At 39.3% G+C, this 23,934-nt stretch overlaps 1 protein-coding gene and 1 pseudogene across 3 annotated transcripts in view; one reads left to right on the forward strand and one right to left on the reverse strand.

Annotated features, from left to right (window-relative positions):
- Window positions 1–23,934, reverse strand: part of ECT2L (epithelial cell transforming 2 like) — a gene marked incomplete at both ends in the record, with an annotated part of 51,896 nt that overhangs the window by 26,836 nt on the left and 1,126 nt on the right. For both annotated transcript variants that reach the window (XM_084227882.1, XM_084227881.1), the window contains 7 exons: window positions 2,734–2,862; window positions 5,469–5,637; window positions 7,314–7,452; window positions 8,148–8,316; window positions 11,334–11,586; window positions 13,835–13,997; window positions 23,668–23,780. In XM_084227882.1, coding sequence (XP_084084008.1) covers window positions 2,734–2,862; window positions 5,469–5,637; window positions 7,314–7,452; window positions 8,148–8,316; window positions 11,334–11,586; window positions 13,835–13,997; window positions 23,668–23,780 — 1,135 coding nt within the window. The remainder of the gene's footprint in view (window positions 1–2,733; window positions 2,863–5,468; window positions 5,638–7,313; window positions 7,453–8,147; window positions 8,317–11,333; window positions 11,587–13,834; window positions 13,998–23,667; window positions 23,781–23,934) is intronic.
- LOC311167587 (synaptophysin-like protein 1) lies at window positions 9,944–10,548 on the forward strand (annotated as a pseudogene). Its single transcript has one exon. The product of its transcript is annotated as a synaptophysin-like protein 1 (transcript).

Genomic DNA, 23,934 nt, shown 5'->3' on the forward strand with positions numbered 1-23,934 from the left:
GAAACAGCATAGACTGAATTACTGAATTCAGCACATAGCTTGGTTTGACTTGAATGAAACTAATATACTGGGCAACATAGTGGGTCAATAAGAGCAGCTGCACTGCTTTTTCTAACAAGTCCTCAGCCACTGTAGTGCAGGCAGGCCTAGATTATGTAGTTAATTATGCTTTAACCAGCACTGGAATTTAGCCAAATGAATTAGGTTTTAGCCAAGAGAGAAACAGAATTTCATATTCTTTGCAAGAAGGTAATGATAACATTGACCCACTAAATCCAAGTTAAGCAAGGAAAGAACCAAGAAAACAAAGGCATCATCGTATGAGTGAAAAAGTGGAATTGTGTGCCCTGGAGGAATCAGGCAAAGCACAGCCAGGTCGGGAATGCGCACTGTAAGGTAAATGAAGATTTCTCAGGCCTTTGCATTGTTGGCTTCTGTGGTTATTACCTGCAGCCTTGAATGCAGGAGGCACTTGGGCGTGTGGGCTCAGGGCACGCATGCCTGATGGTGGACACCTGGAGTATGGTGTGGGCACGGGTAAATGGGCACCCCTGAGCCTGGAAGCTGAGCCTACGAGGGCAGCATCACAGAGGACAGTGTGGGGTGGAGGGCGGTGGCAGAGAGTGGCTTCTTAATGGTTCACCCTGGGGTAAGTTCCATTTGACAAGAATTTTAAGGAATGCCTTAGGACCCAGAATGGTGAGGGCATATGTATTGTTTCATTAAGTGCCATTAAGTTTCAGTTGAGACTATCTTTTTGTCACCAAATCTATTGTTCTTTCCTCCCTTCGCTCTTACTCTTTCTGCCTTCCAGTACTTGACTGTCCCATACCTTCTTTCTTTGACTCCAGTTCAAATGGTTGCATAACATACTGGTGCATTACAGAAAATAGAGGCAAATAAAAGATATGGAAGAAAAGAAATAAAAATAAAGGGAGGAAAACTCACCTTTCATCCAACTTTTGTTAACACCTTAGTACTTCCAACCCCTGTCTGCACATCCACAGCCATCACCCTTCCAGCACACACACGCACAGGTTTTAAACATTGGGATCACAGTCAAAGTTTGTGTGACCTACTCTTATAAAATGGATTTCAAAAGCAGAAAATCTGAAAAACATTGTAGGGTAAGTGATAGTCAGGCTTTTGTGCCTTTAGCCTCTATGGCTCTCACCTGAGGCCTTGAATGCAGGCGGTACTTGGGATCATGGGCTTGGGGTACGCCTGTCTGATGGTGGACACCTGGCATATGGCATGGGCATGCTTATGTATGCACCGCTGCGCCTAGGAGGTCAGGGATATAAGGGCGGCCTCACACAGAGGACAGCCGCAGAAGATGGTGTGGGGCGGAGAGCCGCAGAGAACAGCTACACCAATGGCTATAGCTATGGCTACTGCTACTGCTACGAGTGAGTACAGAGGCAGGACCACTACAGAATGCCAGAGAGCGCCCAAAGAGAAAAGTGTACAGATCCCCTGGGGGCTGAAAGGCCTGCCAGCCTCCCGGCCTGGTCCGCCTGCCTGCCCGCCCTGCTGCCTGCTTCCACTACAAACAGTGTGGGAAGATCATTAACAGCCTGAAAAAGCCACTGAGAGCTCCAGGACTCTCCTTTACCTGTCTCCCAGATCCACAGAGATCCTGCTCCGTGCCTTGCTAGCACAACGCATTATCTAGCGAGAGAAGCTGTGACATCTTGTTACAATTCCTCCCAGATTTTTCTATGCCTATTTTCTATTCTGTGCATATTTTCTATGCATATTTTGCAGTTTATAACTGTGCAAAATATTTTTCCAATAGTTCACATTTTGTTTTCTTTTAATCCCCCTCCCATCCTTTTGTCTTTTTCCTTTTCCTTGCTTGAAGCCTGCCAGAGACAGGCTTCAATAGTCAGTGAAAGCTGAGACTTAAGAACTTTAAAATTCATGCTTTCCTAAGAAATGGGTAATAAGAAGCAATTTGAGAAAATTTAATTTCACATTCTCTCTACTCTGCTTGGTTAAAACAACAACAACCAGAATGCAGGACTTTTATTCAAAAGATTTCTAAAAAGTGAATTTAGCTTAATGTCTCTGAAGTTTCCCTTCAAGTAGTGAAATAAATGCTGCCTCATGGAGGATGATACTGTACAGGTAGGCACTTAACATTGTATCAGCAGCCCCAGCCATCATCAATCACACTCCTTTTTTTACAAAGTACCTCATTGTTTTCAATATTCTAATATTATTTAAGTATTTGTTATATGTTGTTTCAGTACTGACATTATTTTGATAGGCACAAGTCCTCTAAGGTAAGGTGCTGTTCTACAAACTTTCATGTGCGCAAACAGGGTCCAGCACCCTACCCGAGGCCACAGAGTTGGAGTGGCAGGGATAGCATTCAAGGCCAGGACCTTGGTCACTAAGTTCATCTCATTGATTCTGGGTTCAGAACTTGTCAGAGGGAGTTTTCTCAGATTGACACTCAGATTGAGGCACTCTCCTCTGGACTGTGGACTCTGTGTTTAATGTTTTTCAGAAGAAATAGAAATAATGTTGCTGGGTAACTTTATTTCCACAGAGACAGGTTACTCTGACCACTCTCCCAATGCTATCCCCCCTAAATACCTCAGTGTATGAAGTAAAAAGAGATAAATAAAGAGTATGGTGTGACGGGGTCATTTGACCTGAGGGCATTTCACAAATTCACAAAATAGCATCATACAGTGGGCAACACCAGGCCCTTTCAAAACTGACCTGATGCTCCGAGTGGCACAAAGAGGTCCACATGACCCCCTTCTTCCTCAGTGGCCACATAGCTTCCTAATTTCTCCCAGAAGTCTCTCACTTCAGGCCTCAATAAGTTCTTAATACCAATCCTACAGCCTGAGGAAAAATCAAAACACCATATTAGTTTGTAAATTATCATGAACAGAAACTCAGCAGTTTGTGAAAATGCATCCACAATTCAGGAAGCCAACATCTCCTCTAAGACCAAGATTTGCAGGACACCTTGGCTTCAACATGGTAGCATGTGAGGGCCACAAAAGGCAAGGCTGGCTCCATCATGGCTACAACTGCCTTCAAATTCTGGATTTTTTGGAAACTGGCCGAAGGACATTGTGTCTCCACCCTCACTTGGCAGCAATGTGAGTGATCAGGCTCACTGCGGAATTAAAATGGATGACCAGTCAGTCAAGCCTGGGATATTGCAACCAACTTCCAAAGCAGAAATGTTTCCCACAATTGCCAATCAAAAATAAGTCATTCGGAGCTGGCACAAGACTCCCAGAAATGGAAAAGGCTGCTTTCTGTGCAGTGACACAGCTGATCTACAGGTGACGGGGCCCACTTCTAAAGGAGTCTTGGAGATGCTGTATTCCTAAACCCCGAGATGAAATGACAACGTCAGCCACTAGAACCCTAGTTAACTCCATCCCACTGACAGCTTCTCACACATGGAAGCGCCTCTTCAGGTGACTGTTCTAAGAGATTTCATTTTGCTGTTTTCAGAAAAAGCTTTTGGGGAAAAAAGCTATATCAAGGGAAACTTAGGTTTTCTGAGATATTTTGTTATTGTTACTACTGCTTTTAAAACAACAACGACTACAAAAAAACACCTTTCTCATCCAGGAGACAAAAAGGCTGGGGGGATCAGGAATCCCTAATAAGCATGTCATTCCATACCCACAGTTACAAACTTGCAATTGTTATCTCTCCACCGTTCAGAGAAAGGGCACCTTTATACCACTTTACTAATATAACCATAAATATAGCCCCCAAACAAAATAGTAGTTGTGTTTTACTTTGAGGGAACATATAAAATTGAATATGAGACACAACTTGCTCGAGGCACAGGCAAGCTTAACAAGAAATGCCAAAAAGGACGGTAAAACTAACCAAAAGCAGTCAGCTTTTGCAAATAATGATATTCTGAATTTGTCCCAAGTACACTGAGTTCCAGCCACAGAGAGATGATTTAAGTACTCATTTTCCCATTTTGTCAGTTGCCTGCCAGTTGAATCTTTATTCATCTTTTTCTCTTTATTCTTTTGTCCCACACAGGTGGAAGATTTCATTCTAATTAAACTTGAAGCAATTCTGTTTTAGTTATAAGGAAGGAAGGATACAAGTTATAGAATGAAGAATAGAGACACTGAAAGTTCTCATGTCCTCCCCCCAAAATAGTTACCCTTGTAATGTTTATAAGATGGCCCCATACTGAGTTAATGATATCAGTCAATCTTTTCCTTTGTCATATAAACCATTTGAGAGTGCAAAAAATATTAGTGCATGCCAATTTATAGATCTTGGTATTTGTTGCTATTGAAATTGCTTTACTTTCATAAAATTAAAGAACTTTTGTACATCAAAGGAAATACTGACAAGATAAAAGGCAACCTACAGAATGGTAGAAAACATTTGCAAATCATGTAGTCAACAAGGAGTAAATGTCCAGATTATATGAAGAATGACTGCCACAATAATAAAAGTCAATTTAAAATGGGCAAAAGACTTGAATAGATATTTCCATAAAGAAACAGATTTCTTCCATAAAGAAGATATACAAATGACAAGCATGTAAAAAGATGCTAAGCATCACTAATCATCAGAGAGATGCAAATCAAATCATGATGGATATCACCTCATAGCGACTAAGAGAACCACTATCCACAAAAATTAAATAATTAATAGCAAGTATGTACGGTGATGAGAAGAAGTTGGAACTCTTGTGCACTGTTGTTGGGATTATAAAATGACAAAGCTGTTATGGAAAATGGTATAAAGAGTCCTCAAAATAATAAAAATAGAACTGCCATGTGATCCAGGAATTCCGCTACTGTGTATATATCCAAAAGAATTAAAAGCAGGATCTCAAAGAGTTATTTGTACCCCATAGTTCACAACAGCACTGTTTACAACAGCCAAGAGGTAAAAGCAACCTAAATCTTCAACAAGTGAATAGATACATAAGATGGAATATCATTCAGCCTTAAAAGGAGGAAATCCTCTCCTATGTTATAACACAGATAATCTCTGTGTTGATAAACCACTCACTGCAGGATTCTGCTTATGTGAGATATCTAAAGCAGTCAAGTTCATAGGAACAGAAGAATAATGTAAGGGCTAGAGGGACGGGATAATGGTGTGATAATTTTATGTGTCGACTGTGCCAGGCGTACCCAGATATTTGGTCAACAGTGTTCTGGGTGTGTCTGTAATGTTGTTTTTGGAAGATGTTAACATTTGAATAAGTAGACTGAGGGAAGCAGTTGCTCTCCTGAATGTGACTGGGCCTCATCCAATCAGTTAAAGGTCAGAAGAACAAAAAAGCTGATCTCCTAATAAGAGAGAACTCCTCCTATCTGACTGCTTTGAACTTGGATATCTCTCTTCTTAGCAAACTGGAAATGAAGTAATACTCTGACGGTCATAGATGTGGGTTATTGCCACATCAGTGCAAAATTATTCTTTCAAATCCCCAGTCTTACCTTGAAGTAAATTGATTTCTCTGCTATCTCCATCACTAAACAGTCCCATGCTCTGGGCCTTCTGCCCATCCAGAGCTTTTTCTATAAGATAAAGCAGGCTCTCCAAGGTTATGCCACTGTGTTCATACACCACAGAAATGATACCTGCCCTAACGCTGTCCACCACCATCTAGAAAATGAAATCAAAGCTATAGTAACCAAAACCCCTTATTTTAGAATATTGGAAATAAAAAACATAATGAATATGACCTATGTTGTCATTTATAAAAACTTTTACAGAAGTTATAAAAGGGAGAAAATAAGCTTTTTCTCTCATTGGTTATTTTGTACATTATCTCCTTTCTAATTATCAGAGGAGAAAATTAAATGCACTTGTAACACCATGACTCAGAGAGATAAATACTATTAACAACTTAGGTTATTTCCCCAGCCATTTCATCTTTGCACACACCCATGCACAGAGATATATGTACAACTTTTAAAGAGTAATAACATTGAGAGCATACAATTTTACAATGGACCTCTTATCAATATTGTCATTTTCCATTTAAGTATTAAAACCACTATTCTTTGAACACAGCAACAAAATTAACTTTCATTGTCATCATTAACAGCAGACAAGTGGAAAGTCATTGAAGTTAGTGATTTTTCCTAAATCTCATGTACTTTCTGAAGGTCACAGTTCAATTAAAGAACTACTGCATGGTTCCATTCTATTTTTAATGTAAACCTCTATCAGATTCATAACCAAGAACATAATGATCTCAGAGTATTAGAATAAAAAGACATTGGAAGGAGAAGGGACTTATTTATGCCAATCTCTTCACCCCAACTCTATGCCCAGCATGATGTATCAGGGGAAACTATCTGTGGACCACAACCTATGGAATAGATCCAGTTTTAAACATAGCCCTACAGATTCAGAAAAAAGGAGTGATTTCATATCTTGAAAACAACCACTTGATTACAAATAGGAGTTTGTTTTTTTTTTTTTTTAGGAAATTTTCTAAGTAGGTCATTGAATACAACCTTCTAAATAGTACCCCTTACAAATGTTCCCATATGTGTATTCATGCACACATATGTACTCATCTATACATGCACACATACATATATGTAAATACATGCTTCCTGTTTCTTGCTTGTACTTTTATTTTTTTAATTTTTTTTATTTATATTTTTTACATCATTGTTCATTTTTAAACAGTATTTGCTTCCCCCCACCCCCTCAGGTGTAGTCCCCATAGAGTTTCCTTCCCCAATGCACCTGTGCACCATCACCTCAGTCCCCTGGGCTCCTCCCTCCTTCCCTCTGACCCCTCTCCCTCCTCCTCCCTTGCTTGTACTTTTATTTTGCTTGTACATGTTAGAAATATGCTCTTTCTATAATGAAGTTATATATTTTAATTTAATGACACCATCATTAAACAGGCCACAAAATAGGATTTCTGACGTTCTTTTAAGAGATGATAGTTACGTGGAATTGTTAAATTCTTTGGACATTACAAAGAAGTTTTAAGATAATTCCTAATCACCTTATTCTTTTTTGAATAATAGGCAACAAATTTAATTCCATAAGAATTCATTGGACACCTACTAAGAGCAAGTCAGTTTGGGTCTTTCATACTTTTTAAAAAGATAATTTTGATTTATGGTTGTCTTTATTGCTTCTGGTTTTTTAAACAGCTGAGGGTCTGTAAATTTCCACTTAGATCAGACCGTTTTCCTTTTAAGAGAGGAATCATTTTCATACAGATGGCAGCCCAAGATTGCCTTACATCCTCTAGGTCAGATTTAAAAAAAAGCCGATTCAGGAAAGGGCTGGTTTCATAACACTGTCCGTACCTCGTAAGCAGGAATCCGAGATGATATTAATATGAAGTGTGGCTGGGGTGCACAGGAAGCTCTGTCATCATTTTTATAAACATCATGCCAACTTTTCCTTGATAATAAAGGGTAGGAATGGGTGCCAGAAACATTGCTTCTGTGGGGTAAAGGGGGGCATGAGTGCAGTTTTAATTTTCTCTTAATTTGATTTTGCTACATGAGCACCAATATGGGTATCAGATACACTGGCAAGACATGTGGCCTCAGGGGCAGCAGCAAAGGAGGGTCCTGGGCCAGGTGGGGCCTATCTTTCTCCCTTTATGGGATCCCCAAAAGGTCTCTTGGAATGTACTTTGCTTTTGTTGGGCAGTTGAAACGAACGTAGTGACACACTTAGGGGCTCAAAAAGACATTTTAATAAGGAGCAGCCAGGAGATTTTTAAATTCCTTAATCATCTGGGTCTCACAGTTTTCTGAGGAATGTCTCCAATTTCTGCACAGCCACCCAACCCCCACCTTGCCCTTTGGGTACACTTACTCCCTAAAAATCATTTCTGGGAAAAGGTTATTTTTGCTTAATGACTTTCTATAGAAAACATACTGTTCCACAATGTGGCCTCTTGGCAGACTATTTGAAATATAAATTTTGAATATTACGTATCTCTTTCTTCAGAAAACATGTTTAAGACCGCTATTCTCAAAGATGAAAGAAATAAATATTTCTATTGTTTTTTCATAAGATATGAGCCATATACTCATACAAGACCCTGGGATGCTGGTTAAGATATTCTGGAATGTTCTCTTGGTAGCATGGGATGGCCCTAAGCCTTCCATAGATGGAGGTTTGCTTACCGCTTGGGCAAAGCTTCTAAGGATGCCAAAACAAGCTGTTTCTCCAAAGCTCCGTGTAATCCCACTCGATCCCTCACAGTCTGGGAGAGACGTGGTTGGCATTTGGATTTGAACAATCTAGAGCAGGATGTTCCGCTCACCCAAGGGGGTCGAACTTTGAATAACTCCTCTGAAAAACAAACAGCAGCAGGCTCGGCTGTTTACTGCGTGCTTCTCCCAGCCAAGTCTACACAGATAAAGGCATCACAAATAAAGCTGCACCAGGGCAATATTCCAAATGCCAATAATTATAGCCAATTTTACAGGCTCTGTTTGGATTTCTTATCCTCCCAGTACTGTGCTGTGAGTTACCAGTTATTTCAGGTCAGGAAACAAAGCTCAGAGAACAGGCAACTCTTTTCTTATGGAAAACAGTTAATTTATAGACTTCACATCCCTTCTTAGCTTTAAGTAATTTACCATTTGTTACCATCTCACAGAGGGCACATCAGTGAAAAAAAAATGGGAATACTCAACTCAGTTTTGTTGATTACTTTTACACACTGCAAAGCAAAAGGCTTAGCTGAAATGTCTTGTCATTAACCCTTTCCACTCTCTTTAAAAATGCCCTTTTTTTCCCTCAACACCCTTACCAGCACCTGGGAAACTGGAGGTTTCTCAAAAGATTAAAAATGGATCTGCCATAAAACCCAGCAATTCCACTCCTAAGTATCTACCCAATTAAAAAAAAAAAACACTAAATCAAAAGGAAACTTGCACTGCTATGTTTATAGCAGCACTATTTACAATAGCCAAGATATGGAAAGACCCTAAATGCCCCAAAAAAGATGAGTGGATCAAGAAGATGTGGTATATACACATAAGGGAATACTACTCAGCAATCAAAAAAGATAAACTCATACTATTTTCAGCAACATGGAAGGAACTGGAAGGGATAATGCTAAGTGAAATAAGGCAAAAAGAAAAGATAAATACCAGGTGGTTTCACTGATATGTGGAACTTAAAGAAACCAAACAAAGGGTCAAAGACAAACTTTCCAACCCTTTAAAGCTGAGTAGAGGGCCTCCCCGGTGGCGCAGCGGTTGAGCGCTGGGTTGCGAAGCTGCCCGCGGCCTCTTTGGCACCGGTTCGATCCCCGGCTGCTCCTCGGCCACCGGAGGAGGGTCCCACATGGCGCGCAGACCTCTCCTGCCGCCCGCTGCTCCCCTCAGCAGTGTACTTCGGTCCTTCTGCCTGCTCTGCTCCCCGCTCTGGCTCTGGTGAATTCTCTCACCCTCCCGCGCTTCTGACTGTACCCAGTGCATGTATAAACAAACAAACAAACAAATAAATAAAAAAAAAAAATGCCTCTATAAAAAAAAAAAAAAAAAAAAAAAAAAATAAAGCTGAGTAGATCTGAGGCCTGGAGTGAGAGATGAGAATAGGGGGACTGCGTGGGTGGGGGGAGAACACAATGGGCGAGGGGGCGGACTATAGGTGCTGCAGTGTTGGGAGTGCTGCGGTGACCACACCTGAGGGGAGAAATTCTATACTGTCACACACTAGCAAGGACGTGAAACAATGGTTCTTCAATAACAATAATTTATTTTTTAAATGTCATTCTTGGAGCTGCTGAGTTTGTCAGTCCCCTTCTCCTCAACCCCACAGGCCTGACTTCCCTGCTCTCCTACAGAGAATAGCCTCCTTCCAGCTCAACTCACTCAAGAACTGCTCAGCTTCACCGAGGTTCTCAAGTAGATTGCTTGGAAATCTACTAGAATCAAGTAGATTTGCTTTTGCCATCTGTGGGCATTTTATGGGCAAAATAGAAATTCTAGTGTCTCCTTCTCCTAACGTTGCTAAAAATAAAACTATTACAGCTTCTTCTGGCTAACCATTCAGGTTGAATCAGGCATCATTTCAGACACCTCCACAAGTAAATGTGGATTGGGGAACTCATATCCTTGTCAGAGATCACTCTTCCTATCCCCAACTCAATGTCACATTTGCAGTCTGTCTTCCTGTACTGCGGCGGGGCTGCTCTGTGCTCTGTAGAGTTACATGAACCTTACGTCGAGAGTAGAAAATGTCCCGTGATAACTTTGTGGTTACTCTGGTTGCCACATTTTTGTGGTTGTTGAGAACTTGGTCAGCCTGGGCTAATGCTCTTACAGATAATGAAATAGCTACCAGCCACAATGTTGTTCAGGAACTTCTGCCTTGTAATAAGTAAGGAGTGACATGTGGTTTTGGCTCTGTTCTGAGGACTGGACCCTTAAAAGTGTCATGATGTTTAATTTGTGAATATGACACTTGGGGAGGAAATGCATGGTGTGTGGACAAGGAGACCAGCTTTCACAGTCGATAAACACGTCTGCTCCCCATAGCCAATGAGGTATTCTACCTCCTACTGACATATAAATAAAGACACACACTGATAAAATATACATCTATACTATGATCTGTTGCCAACATCTTGAGAAACTTTTTTTTAAAAGTAATGGCTTTTTAAATAAAAAAGTCATTATTTCTGCTAACATAGTCATTTCTTCTCCTTCTTCAGTTCTTTTTTTTTTCTTTCAGTAGTTCTAATTCTTCTGTCCTAAACCTATTTATTTGCTTTTGACTCTGTTTGTACTTTTCTCTCCTGCTTGTTTTTGGTCTTATAAACCCAAGAGGAACTAGCACATCAATGCAAGTACTAATATTTGCCTTAAATATTTTATCTGAACTTATTTTTTTCTTATTAACCAAGTTGAGCTATACAGTGGGGTAGAAAAACTATTTATCCTGAACATTCTTTAGAGACTTCTTCTCATGTGCTGTACCAGAAAGACAACACTGTCCTCTTTCCTGGGGGAAGCTGTATGTAAATCCAGTTGTTTCTACAATACTTGGGTAAGATATAACATTTTAAAATGCACTCACTCCTATGTGGTACATAAAGAAACAAAACAAATGAATGAATTAAATAAAACTTTTAGACTATAAGACCATATTAGCGGTTCCCAGATAGGAAGAGAGGGTAGAAATCAGGTAAAAGTGGTCAATGGCATGGTGAAGGATGGAATGGACTTTCAGGGGTAACTTAATGTACAGATGTTAATTTAATGTACAGATGTTAATGATGCATTCCTGAAACTTATATAATGTTATAATACAATGTCAGTTGAATAAAAAATATAAATGAAATAAAATGCACTCACTGTTACGTAGTGTAATTTTCTCCCAAATTATTTTCCTTAGGTACTTTTCTCTCTGTCTCTCTTGTATCTCCTCATCTTTTGTTTTGGGCTCATTCAGGGTTCCATAAGTAGCTGCAGCTTCTCTAGGTGTTAGCCAATCTAAGTTGGACACGCAAGCAATGTAATGATGCTTCCAAGCCCCATACTCATTATCTGCTGGAGTGTAGGGCAGAAACCACCCAAACTTAATGCACTTGGGCATCCATAAGCAATCCTTCAGAAAAAGAAAAGAGAAATATGAGTCTTTTTTAAAGCTAAATTTTTAAGATAGTTTCCTAGTAAAGTTTTTATATACATAGATAATTTTTTATTATGTTGATATTTCTAGTTCAATTGATCTGTCATCTAAACTTGCCACTGAGAAATAAAAAGCATAGCTTACTCCACAGGAAAAATACTTCTTGATGAACACATACATTATATATAAACATAAGTATTAATCATCTCTGTATTCTGATCCAATACTCTCAGGGCATTTGGTTACTTTAATCCTAGATTCTGAGAATTCTGCCTGCAGCAATGGTGTAGTGGTTTGTTCAGACTAAGCCTATCACTGAGAACTTTGATTGGTCCAGATGAGCCAACATGTGAACAGCATTGAAATATGAGAGCAGTGAAATACATGATTCAATCTAACCAAACATTTAGAAAAAATGATGTTTGAAGACATTATAGAATAGGTAAGGACTTGTACAACCAAGGCCCTAGCAAGAAAGGAAACCCAGGGAAGTAAGCGTGATATTTGGTTTCACATTTACTTCCAGGCATTACACAGTTCCAAAATAATGCTTAGGCTAAAAAGCAGAGCAGACAGTTATGACGGAAAGACTAGAAGCAATCATTCTATGCATTCTTATAGGGAAGAAAGGAAGCAATTGAAATCATGACCCACTAAAGGGAAGGGCCTAATAGTCACACGAGACTTTCAGTAGAGATCTTTTTCAGTAAGGATGATAAGGAAGTAGACAAACTATCCCAAGAACTGAGGTTAGCATTGAAATATCTCATTCTCTGGTTAAATTTAAGTGTTCTGTTCTTAGTATCACCAAATGCCAGAAGCAAAGCAAATTCTCTCCAGAGGATGAAAACATTCCCCTGAGACTCAAATGATCCCATGAATTTTTTATATTCAATGTCTGGTACTCAATCAAAAATAGCTACACACACAAGAATTGTTTGTTTCTTCTTTAGTTTTTAATAAATAGAGATCATCAGGAGACTTCATTGTAATTATCACATATGAACTTGATAAAAACTATAACAGATATGTCTAAAAATAAAATAGGTACAAAATTTTGGCAAAAGAACCAATACTTGAGAACTGAAAAATATAATAAAATAAATTTAGAACTCAATGGATGGATTTAAGCTCAAATTAGAATCCAAATAAGAAAGCATTAGTAAATAAAAGATAGGCCAGAAGAAAACTCTAGACTCAAACACTGAAACAATTTTTTAAATTATGTTTCATATGAAAATATGATACTTAGAGGACATGGTGAATCAGTCTAGTGTGTAGCTATTGGAACGCAAGAGAAAAGCGAACAGGAACAATACATGAAGAGATAGCATCTGAGAACTTCTTAAAAACTGATAAAAGTTATTAAATCTCAGATTCAAAAATCACTGCAAAACACGAAACAGGATAAATACAAACACCACATACACACACCCCACCGCTAGGCAGACTAAACATGCATATAAAATTGAAAGATTGCTAAACATTAAAAAAACAACTAGCACCACCACATTCTGTCTACAACACAAACAGCTTAAATACAAGGACATAGAAAGGTTAAAAGTAAAAAGACAGCAAACACTGAGTCTGGGTTTTAAATGCTGAAAATCCAGGCCTTACAGTAGGCTTTTACATGTGACCTCCATAGAGATAAGAGTCAGAATCTCAACTCAAGCCACCCTGGATATTTTGTCCTATTGAAAGAAGTAAGCTGTTGATTTGTATTTAAAGTATGTCTAGCACTACATTGTTTAAAATCTTTTAAAAGAAAATGAGGGGCAAACAGACCAGACACAGAATCAATGGCAAAAGATATAGAAGACCTAGATTTATGTGCTTTAACAGATGTTGAACAAAGGAATCAGTTGAAGTTGTCATTATATAGTAAATTTTTGAGTTGGATTACCTTGGCTAATATATATAAAAACCAAAGCTAAATATTTTTTCATGGGAAAAAATGGACTTCTTGAGCAAAGATAAAATGTTTTCTGAAAGATTAAATTGACTTTAAAGAGTATTGAAATGACACAACTTATTTGACTAGTATATATCCCCTTACTACCAAAATAATTATTTAAGTTATCCCCATGTTTTCTTTTAAGGGTAGGTTTATGGTTTGGATACCCTCAGCTATTGTCTTCAGGGAAGGGAGCTAGCCCATTTGCCTCATTAGGGATAACAGTTGGATTTGTGCCCCATTACTAGGAATTGACAAATAGAAAACCTGTTCAGTTAAAAACTTCCAGGGCCAGCTGACTTGTGCAGCTGCACATAAATCTTTTGGACTCAGAAAGGAAAATATATACAAAGAAATGAAGCGTGGCAACACTGTAGAGAAATCCAGTTTGGCAACTTGCATCCTTTCTGAAAACCAGTCTTGAACAAACCTAAAAAGAAAGATGCAGAAATTTAGTACAGAACACTAATTCTACAATTGACTGAAAATTCAATATAAATAACAGTCATTGTTATTTCACTAATGTTCTATCTATAAAAATAATTAAATCCTAAATAGCATAAGGTTAGATTGGAAACCTCCACTTTCAACAATGCATTCTAAAGAGGAAGATGAGTAACAAAAACACCTACGCTCCATTCCCAGCCCCCTTGAAATAAACCTAAATGCTTAATCTACAAATCTGGATTTTTCTTTAAGCTCATTGGACAGTCATCTCTTATGTGATAGGCTGTGCAGTTATAGCATGGCATGTTCCAGATACAAGTTCAAGAATGTTCCAATTTGAAATGAAGATGACACCTCCAGCAAGAGACAAAAAGGACCTTAGTCTCTTTTATGAACAGGTTGCTGAACACCCATCAGACCCCTATAGTCTTGACCATTAATTTATCCAAACTGCTGCCTCATCTACAAGACTTGGGAGAAGGAAGAATTTCACCTTGCAACAGAACACCAAGCTGTAGTAGGAGTTTTAAGAATTAAATAATCACCACTGACAACCATCACAGTGATTACTGTTTCAGGTAAGACTCATTAGTTGAGGCTAAAAGTAGTGGGTGAAGGTTTACTGAGGAACAGGATACTTACATAGATTCAAATATTTTTTTAATTAATTTAATTTAAAATGAAGAACTTGAATACTTTCACATTACTTACTAATTAATCAATAAAAATACTTAGTAATTTACCATCTTAACCAAATGATTTGATAGTCAACATCACCGGCAATAGGACAAATTGACACAATAGGTACACAATATGATCCTCTAGGAACACAGCATCATTTTTTGTTCTTCCTGCCAAGATTAACCCAAATAATCTTTGCTAAAACCTGAATGTGATCTTGAATTGTCAGCTCACAAGTTGAAGGCCATGCAACAAAGTGGTGCAGCTCTACATACTCTTCAAACATGTCAAGCAATTAAAGACATGGCAAAATTGAAGGAAAACTCCACATTGAAGGTGGCGATAGAGCCATGAACCCTAAATGCACGACATGACCCTGGACTAGATTATGGACTGAGAAGAAAAGGACAATGATGAAGGACATTGTTGAAACAATCAAAGATATTTGAATAGAGTCCGTGGCTAGGATGGTAGTACGGCCTCAATGCTGATTTCCTGGTATTGAAGGATGTAATTTGCTTTTTCAAGAGTGTTTTTAAGAAGACACATACCGAAATGCTTAGAGCTCATGGGGTGCTATATTGGCATTATACTCTTAAAGGATTTGAAAGTATGGCAACAATGGTAAAATGTTAAAAATTGAGGAATCTAAGTGGAAAGAATAAAGAAGTATTTGCACTATTTTGGCAACTTTTCAATACATGGAAAATGATTGCAATATAAAAGGTTTGTTTTGTCTTGTTTTAAAGAAGAGGCTACCTGCTTCAGTTGCTGGGTTTAGTGATTAGGCAATCATTAAGTTATTTTGTGAGTATTCTATTCCCCCAGCTTCAAGTTGCTGGTCTTTCTTGATTCCTGTTTATGCAGCCCTGTCACAACTTGAGTCCTAATAGAATGTCTTAAAATGAACCTGTTGGAATGCCAGTCTGGGAAAGGTGCCCTGTGTGTGTGTGTCTGTGTCTATGTGTCTGTGTTGTGTAAGCAGGCAGGACAATGAATGGAGTTGTGCATGGATAGTATCACAGACAGAAATGTCACCTGGGAATCTTCTCAGTCTTAACAGAGGTTAACATTCCAGCTAAATGAGGCCAGGCCAACACCAAGAGCGGTCAATCCCAGGGGATCATTAAGCTGACTCCTCGTTGTCTTCTTGGCGTTAGCAGCCTTTCTTGGCTCTTGAGAGACGATTTGCTCTCATTTGGAATTAAAAAACAGATCGATAAGATAAGATCAAACCAGAAATGTTTTCAGGCTCCTTTTCAAAAAGGAGTCTCAGTATCTTTGGAGTTTTTGTCCTTCCCCTGCTTCCCATACCTCAGCTGCTGCTGTTTCATTCCAGGCAAGCAAATGAGAAGAATTGAATCTGAGTACTTACAAAGTAAACCTCAATTATACGTGTTGTCTACTTGTTTTTAGTGTGTGCTACTACAAGAACACATTCAACTAGAATGAATCCTAAGTAAGAAGGAAGAAAAATGATTTAGTCACATAAAAAAAAAAAATCAGTGTGTGAGCAGCAGAACTAGAGTAGTTCACAGTAATGACATTGTGGCTCATTGCATTTTAGTTAATGTTGCAAAGTAAGGGATCCATGAAGAGAAATAACAACATGTAAGGAGACAATGAACAGAATGTGCTTTGCTCATTTATTGTGACAAGGATAGCTCCACTTAAATAATTCATGATAATGCTTTGCAGTGTGCTACCGAACGTACAATGTGTACTCTGCAAAAACAACAAGGCTTAGTAATACGGGACTTGAATCTAATCTGCTTTTAAATTTCTGATAAGAAATAGAAAGAAGCTGACTACATTGTGATGACAATGAATGGGAGAGCAACTTGGACTGGGGATCCCGAGAGGGATGGGTAAAACTGGCAGGATCCCCGTTTTCTAGTCACCTGGGTTGCTTCTCCTCCCTGTGTCTGGTGGCTTTACACTTTATGGCATGCTGGGGGGCTGTATTAATTAGGTTTCTAGATGGACGCCAGTGTCACCCACAATAATCACTAGGGTGGAGCACATAAAATGAGAGACGTGCTAAAGTCTTCAGTGAAGGAGGAAAACAAAGCTGGGTGGGCATAAGGCAATAAGGAGGTGTGGTTGAAGAGCAGAATTTTTTTAAAGATTTGAAAATCATTTGTAATTCTGACCCATAAAGTTATATGGCTACATAAAGCATAAAAAAATTAGATGTCTCTATTTGGGAGGTGGCATTACAGGTGACTGGTATTTTCCTCCTGGTATTTAATCACATTTTCCAATGCTTCCACAAAGCGTGGTAGTGCTACTCAACGGACCAGGAAAACCGGCCCTTCACACCTTTCTCCATCCTTATTATAAGAACCATTGTGATTACCTTGAGATAACCCCCACCAATACCAACACCAACACCACCTTTTCAAAATCCTCAAGCACATCTGCAAAATCCCTTTGCCATGTAAGGAAATATGCTCAGGTCCTGGGAATTAGTGTGGACATATTTGGAAGCCATTATCCAGCCTCCTGTACTGCTCTAACTTCAGAAACATGAAAAACACCTCAAGATATTTACAGTGGGGGGCCTCCTCTGGTGGCGCTGTGGTTGAGCGCTGGACTGCGGGGCTGCCTGCAACCTCTGCAGCGCTGGTTTGATCCCCAGCTGCCGACGAGGGTCCCACATGGCACGACAGACCTCTCCTGCCGTGCCTGCTTCTCCCCTTAGCAGTGTATTTCATCAGTCTGCCTGTTCTGCTCCCCTCTCTGGCTCTGGTGAATCCTCTCACCCTCCCGCGCTTTTGACTATGCCCAGTGCTTGTATAGATAAATAAATAAATCTTAAAAAATATATATATTTACAGTGGTGCTACATGGGGCTGTTAAACATCCAGTGAGGGACACGGCCAGTGCCCTCTTCTATTTAGGACAAGTTCTATTGTATGAAAAGATGAATTTCAGAGAGCAGGAATTTTTTACATTCTGTTTAGCATTGAATCCAATACACCCCAAACCACACTTGGCACATAGTAGACACTAGTATGTAACTATGTGTTGGATGCTGAATGAATAAATTTAGCTTTTTCCAGCCAACGTTTACTTCTCCTTTATGTAAAATTACCTCCATTTCTATTTGGCAGTCCCTGTAGTTCCATAAATGCTAACGCCAACCCTGGCTCCTAATAGCACATGATCAAGGCTAAGTCAGTTTCACATGGGTCAAGGCCCTGGCTACCACAATTGGTCCTAAGTGGGCATGGACTTAAATGAATCCAATCAGAGTGAAACCTGCACAAAGAAACTGTAGGGTAAGTAAAGTATCAGGCTTTTCTGCCCTCCCACCATCAGGATTGACGATGGATCCATGCGGTCCTGAATGCATGCCTGATGGCGGGCACCTGGAGTAGGGCATATATAGGTGGGATTCACCTGGGCTGAGACTGGGCTTATAAGGGCAGCATTCACGGGGACGCCAGCAGAGCGAAGAGAGCAGAGCAAGAGCAGAGTGAAATGAGCAAAGTAGTAGAGGCCATGAGAGAACGCCAGAGAGCCCAGAAAGAGAAAACTCACTGGGGGTTGGTGGCCTGCCAGTCTCTGGGCCCCCCAGCATCCTTGCCTGCCGTGTACGTGGTAAATCCCAATAAAAGCCTGCAAAGCCACTGAGGGCTCCAGGACTCCTTCACCCGTCTGCAACAGGTCATAGAGAACCTGCTCCTGTCCCTTTCTGCTGCTACAGAAACTTTTTTACTTTTGGACACATCTGAGGAAAGGAAACAATGAAGCTGTGAGTGCCAAAGGCAGCCCAGAAGGACAGAAGAAACAGACACTGGTTTTCTTACTGAACCTCCACATAAAGCGTCAGCTGCAACCAAACCTACATCCCCGGCTTTCTGGTACGTGAGAGTAAAATATTCTTGTATTATTTACATCAAGTTTAGGGTTACTTGAAATGAAACACATTCTAAAACCACTAAGTAGCATCCCAAGGGAAAGATGAAGAAAGAACCTGAGAACCTGCATAAATCATTTTGGTCACTGTTTTAGGAAGGAAGGGATGGGAGACTCGTGTGGTCCTTGTTCCTGCCTCAGTGGGGGAGACCCTTATTCTAAGAAGTGGACCCTCTTGGACACTTCCTAAAGAGGTTCTCAAATACAGAATATAGAACACAGGCAACGTTTTAAAGCCTTATCTCTGTTCCCATGAATTATCTGTGAATTTCACTCTGAGTAAGAGGACACAGCAGATCTGGAAGCTACTACCAGGGACTTACAAGTGGTTGGAAGTCCATCAAGGCCACTGCATTTGGGAAGCTGTGCAATGAGCAACTTTAAGAGGTGCCATTCACACAGACGATAATGCCACCTGTAGTTAATTCACTCAGATAATATCCCCTGACATGGTACTCTAGGGTATTATTACTGTTCATAATTTCCTTTTGAACTGCTTTGTAGGGGTCTCAGGTTAAGGAAATAATACTTTACTTCATCTGAAGGATGCAAAGTATTAAGAATCTCTCATCTTTGAAAATGTAGTATCTTGAAAAAGTCCTTCCTAGAAAATCATGCAATAATTTTTTTTTTCTCTGATGACCTAACTTTTTGTTATTGTGGCAACCAGATGGGGTAAGATGTCCTCATTCTTCAGCAGCATTTATTGAGTGGCTGCTATGTACTGGTATTGCTCTAAGTGCTCCAAACAGAAAGTGACGCCAGAAAAGTTCTTGTCCTCATGGAACTAAATTCTTATGAAGCTGGCAAGTAACAAGTGCTGTACATAATTATAGGTGATATAAGTGCTATAAAGCTTACACATTAAAAGAGAGAGTGGCACCACTTAGAAAATGGAAAGCAAGAATTTCATGTGCACAGACTGTGCCTAATATCAGGCAATGACCTTCACACCATTCACTCTCCCATACTCACCCCATAAAACAGCTTTGGGCTTCTGGATTCCCCTTTCTTTATAAACTTTTATCTTTATAAAAGATTTTCTTCCTTTATCCACTCCCCAAAACTACCCCACAACAAAGGCTAATGCTTCAGATGGTTGGCCATGATGATCCGCTTATGTGGAAGGACAGGAATATGTCCAGAATATGGGCCTGAGGAAGGGTCAAGTTAAACCCAAATTTCCAGACTTGTTTTAGATTTTTAGAAACTGGTTTGTCTTTGACTATATTCCCTTCTCTCTACCACCTTCACATAAAAACATTCTCTTTTCAAATGGACCTCAGGATTCAGAGGGAGACAGCTGTTCTATATTCAAAATTCACCAAGAAGTAGATTGTCTTTGAAAAATTTAGACACCATAGATCACAATTGAAATAGTGTCATCCTGCACCGCACCCCCCCCAAGGGGTGCTTGGAAAGAGTGGGTGGTGTCTCTTAAGGACATCACTCGGGATATTCTTCCGTCCCACAAGCCCACTTCTAGTCAATTCTGATGGAGACAAGTGATGGCAGCTCAGCACAGGCTCCCCGTTTTCCCCAACACACACAGACTCTCGCACACATTTCATCCAGCTCCTGGGAATGCAGTAGCTCGAGTGCTGCCCCACCCACCGTGGAAGCTGCAAGTTTGAACAGCTCCTGGAATGAAAGGCCTTTGCACAAGGTGTGACCTGTTGCCGCAGAGGCAATTTGAAACCGGTCTCACCAGCGTGGCTAGGAGACTGATTCAGACTTCTCATAGGTGCCTGCAAGTGTGACAGACACAAACAGCCCAGCTTCCTTTAAGGAGTCATAGGAAAGGTCAGTCGAGCAAAGTGCAGGAGGACAACAGCACTGGAAGCCATTAGACATGTGGACATAGAAGCACAATGTATTGGGTGAAATGCCACTATTGAAGTATGTAAGGATTGCGAGGGGTGAAAGATAAGCAAGTAAAGCTTCCCAGGACAGATGACATTTAAATTGGGGTGAGAGAATTTGCCAGAAGGTTTTCAGCTGCTTTGGAAAATATCTTAAAAATAATTTAAAAAAAAAAATCTCAAAACTTAACAATATGGAATATTAGGACAAAAAGAAAAATCTTAGATGCTTGACTATATCTCAGAGATTAAGAAGAAACTTTTAAAGAAAATTCTGAAAAAGAGTTTTTCATCAGTAATTTAATACCCTGATTAAATTTTATAGCTAAAACTTCTTGAATTTCAAAAACTATTCAGAAATTACAAAACAAAACATCCAAAACAATGGCTTCTCTGTCTTGACAACAAAGAATTGCAAAAATCAAAGAATTGCATAGCTTACTTATAAAGATTTCTGGCATTCAATAATACTGAATTCTTTATTCATAAACACACAACTAGGGAGAAATAGAGATTACAGAGATAAATGTTTTGAAATTAATGCTTAATAATTAAAGTTGATTGCATTGCTACCATTTGATCTAACAATTCCACTCCTGATAAATACCTAAAAGAAATAAAAACATCCACAGAGAAAAACTTATATACAGACATTCTTAACATTTTCCACAATAGCTAAAATGTAGAAATCACCCAAATGTCCATCAACTGATGTATGAATAGTCCATATTTTGTTTATTCATTCAATGGAATATTATTTGGCAATAAAAAGGAAATACTAATACATGCTGCAAAATGGATGGACTTTGAGAACATTACAATATCTAAAAGCAGCCAGTCACAGAAAACCATATATTATATGATTCCATTTATAAGTCCAGATGGGCACATTGATAGAAAGTGGGTTAGTGGTTGCCAGGGGCTAAGGATAGAGATGAAGAGAACTGCTGATGGGCAGGGAGTTTCTTTCTAGGGAGATAAAAATATTCTAAATTTAGATTGTGGTGATGATCACAGAATTCTGTGACTGTGCTAAAGCCATTGAATTGTACCATTTAAATGGGTGAATTTTATTATATGTGAATTATATCTCAATAGAGATGTTTAAAGAAAGTTGGCTGCACTAATTTTAACCTAAAAAAGAAAATGAGTTGGGTGTTCAAATTTAATTGCAATCAAGCTCAGGTGAAATTGGATTAGATTATCTGCATGGGGTGTCTGTAAATGTTGACAGGAAAGAAGAAATGTCCTCCTGGAGAGAGGAGAAGAAAGTAACAAAACAGAAACTTAGTCCAGTCTTTGGGGAATGGGCTGATTGATGTTTAACAACAAAAACTACCACTACAAATTACAGATGCATTCAGGATGCCGAATCTGGAGAACAGAAATTGACTTTCTACTTATCCTGAAATCAATAGCCCAGAATACAGAACTATAAAAAACAGTTCTCTACAGAAAAACAGCTGCTGTCAAACAAAGTAAAGCACTTTGAGCAGGGTAGTTCCATATCCTGGTCCCACAGAAAGAAAAATTCAGGTTCCAGACAAAGGATACAATTCCCTTTGATGAAATGTCAGGCCTAATCTTAATGAACCTCAAAATATAGCCAAGATCTCTAATGACCTCCAGTGGTTACAAGGAAAATTGCGTGAGATGTGTGAGATAAGAGACTAGAACTCTATGCACCAAGAAGCAATTAAACAAGCGTGGGTATGAGATTTGGTCTATTCCTTTCTTAGGGTGAAAGCTGCAAAGTTGGAGTGAAAGGAAGCCTAGCCAGTGTGACCGTAAGAAAGTTCCCTTCCCTCTGATGTTTAAGCATTGACTAACCAACTTATTTGTCTGTGGTCTGTCTTTGCGGTCTCTTTTCAACACAGCCAGGAAGATGTGTCTCTAGGGATTTCGTGACTCCACCAGGAATAGCTGGTTAACAATTCACTGTGGACACAGGAGAAAGCTGACTGCGGGTAAGGTGAGCAAGTAGGCGGGAGAGATGAGCAGACAGTGGAAAAAAGCAGGAGGCAGGAATTGTAAACTAAAATAAGCCAATTTGGCCCTGTGCACCTCTCAGATACTTTTGTTGCTGCAACCAGGTAAAGCAACTAATGCAAATAATGCCAACCTAGAGTTTTACTAAACAAACCCTACTATGTAAGCCCAAACCACTTCATAGTGCCTCTGTGGGCTTGATGAAGTCCCAGCTCTCTGTCCTTCGGGTGAAAGATTCACTAAATGGAGAAAAGCCAATGTTCCAGAAACAGGATTCTATTATTACCCTCATTATTGGCTTCAGGCTACCAGAAATCCCCAGACCGACAAGGCAATTAATTCATCAATTTAGGGATAAACCTGAGAAACCATCTTTACAAACTGCTGCCACTGGCCAAGGTGGATTCTTCAACCAGGTCCACACAGACTGGAGGACTCTCTAGAACAGTTTGGTTCCGTCCCTATACATGAATACCTTTAATTTTACCATAATGAGTTCATTTCTAACATTCTTCTGGCAAGTTAACAAGCTACTAGTTTCTCTGATAATGACTAACATGTGATATATTTGCTATGCTAATTAGCAAGGTATCTGGCAATAACAGAGACACTGTGACCTTTCCAATACAATTCGAACTAATCACCCCTCGATTATTCCTGATCAGAACACTAGCTGCTCCTGGGTGTAATTTCAACGAACACATTCAAATGTCACATTCTCTCTGCTGGAGTATTTACAGCAAATTACAAACATAACAGGAGGGAAAGTTAAGAGAAAGAACAAGGACCCACTGGCAATCAGGGACCACACAAGTCTTACACATATTCCAAAATGTTGCTACCATTGCCTACCATGTACCGGATAGCTACCTGCAATACCTTGTTTGATAATTCCATGGAGAATTTAATATAGTACAAGAATGTTAAATATAGTATGAGAATAAATCTAAAAAAAAAATAACTTAAAATTTCACTGGCTGGGCTATTTAAACATCCCACTATGTTCAAAAAGTGTAAAGGATCCCAACAGGAAGGAGGCTTCAGAGAGTCTTTTTATAATCCTTAAAATATCAATTGTTTTTTATTGTCCTAAGGGGGAAAAAGGGAAAAGAAACCCTTGACGATCATATAAACACTTTTACTGTATTTTATTTTCTTTAAGAACTAATGATAATGACATCACTAGGCTATATTTACCTTATTTGTGATTTAGTACATCGTAAAAAAATCTTGAATAAGAACTCTTGACGTTGCTTGCTAGTCCAGAGGTCAAACCAATGACATATGAGAGCAACTCTTTCCTGAAAGAGCTATAAAGGGGAGAAAATGACATTGTCCTGTGTAGTTCAATATATTCTTGGTTGCTAAGCAATCCATAGATAATCTAACAACCTCACAGCTAATATTTGCATAGCACATTACAGTTCACAGGGTATTTTCACATATGTAGTCAGGGTCTCTCCC

Source organism: Talpa europaea (assembly GCF_964194135.1).
Source record: "Talpa europaea genome assembly, chromosome: 2".
In the NCBI taxonomy this organism is placed as follows: domain Eukaryota; kingdom Metazoa; phylum Chordata; class Mammalia; order Eulipotyphla; family Talpidae; genus Talpa; species Talpa europaea.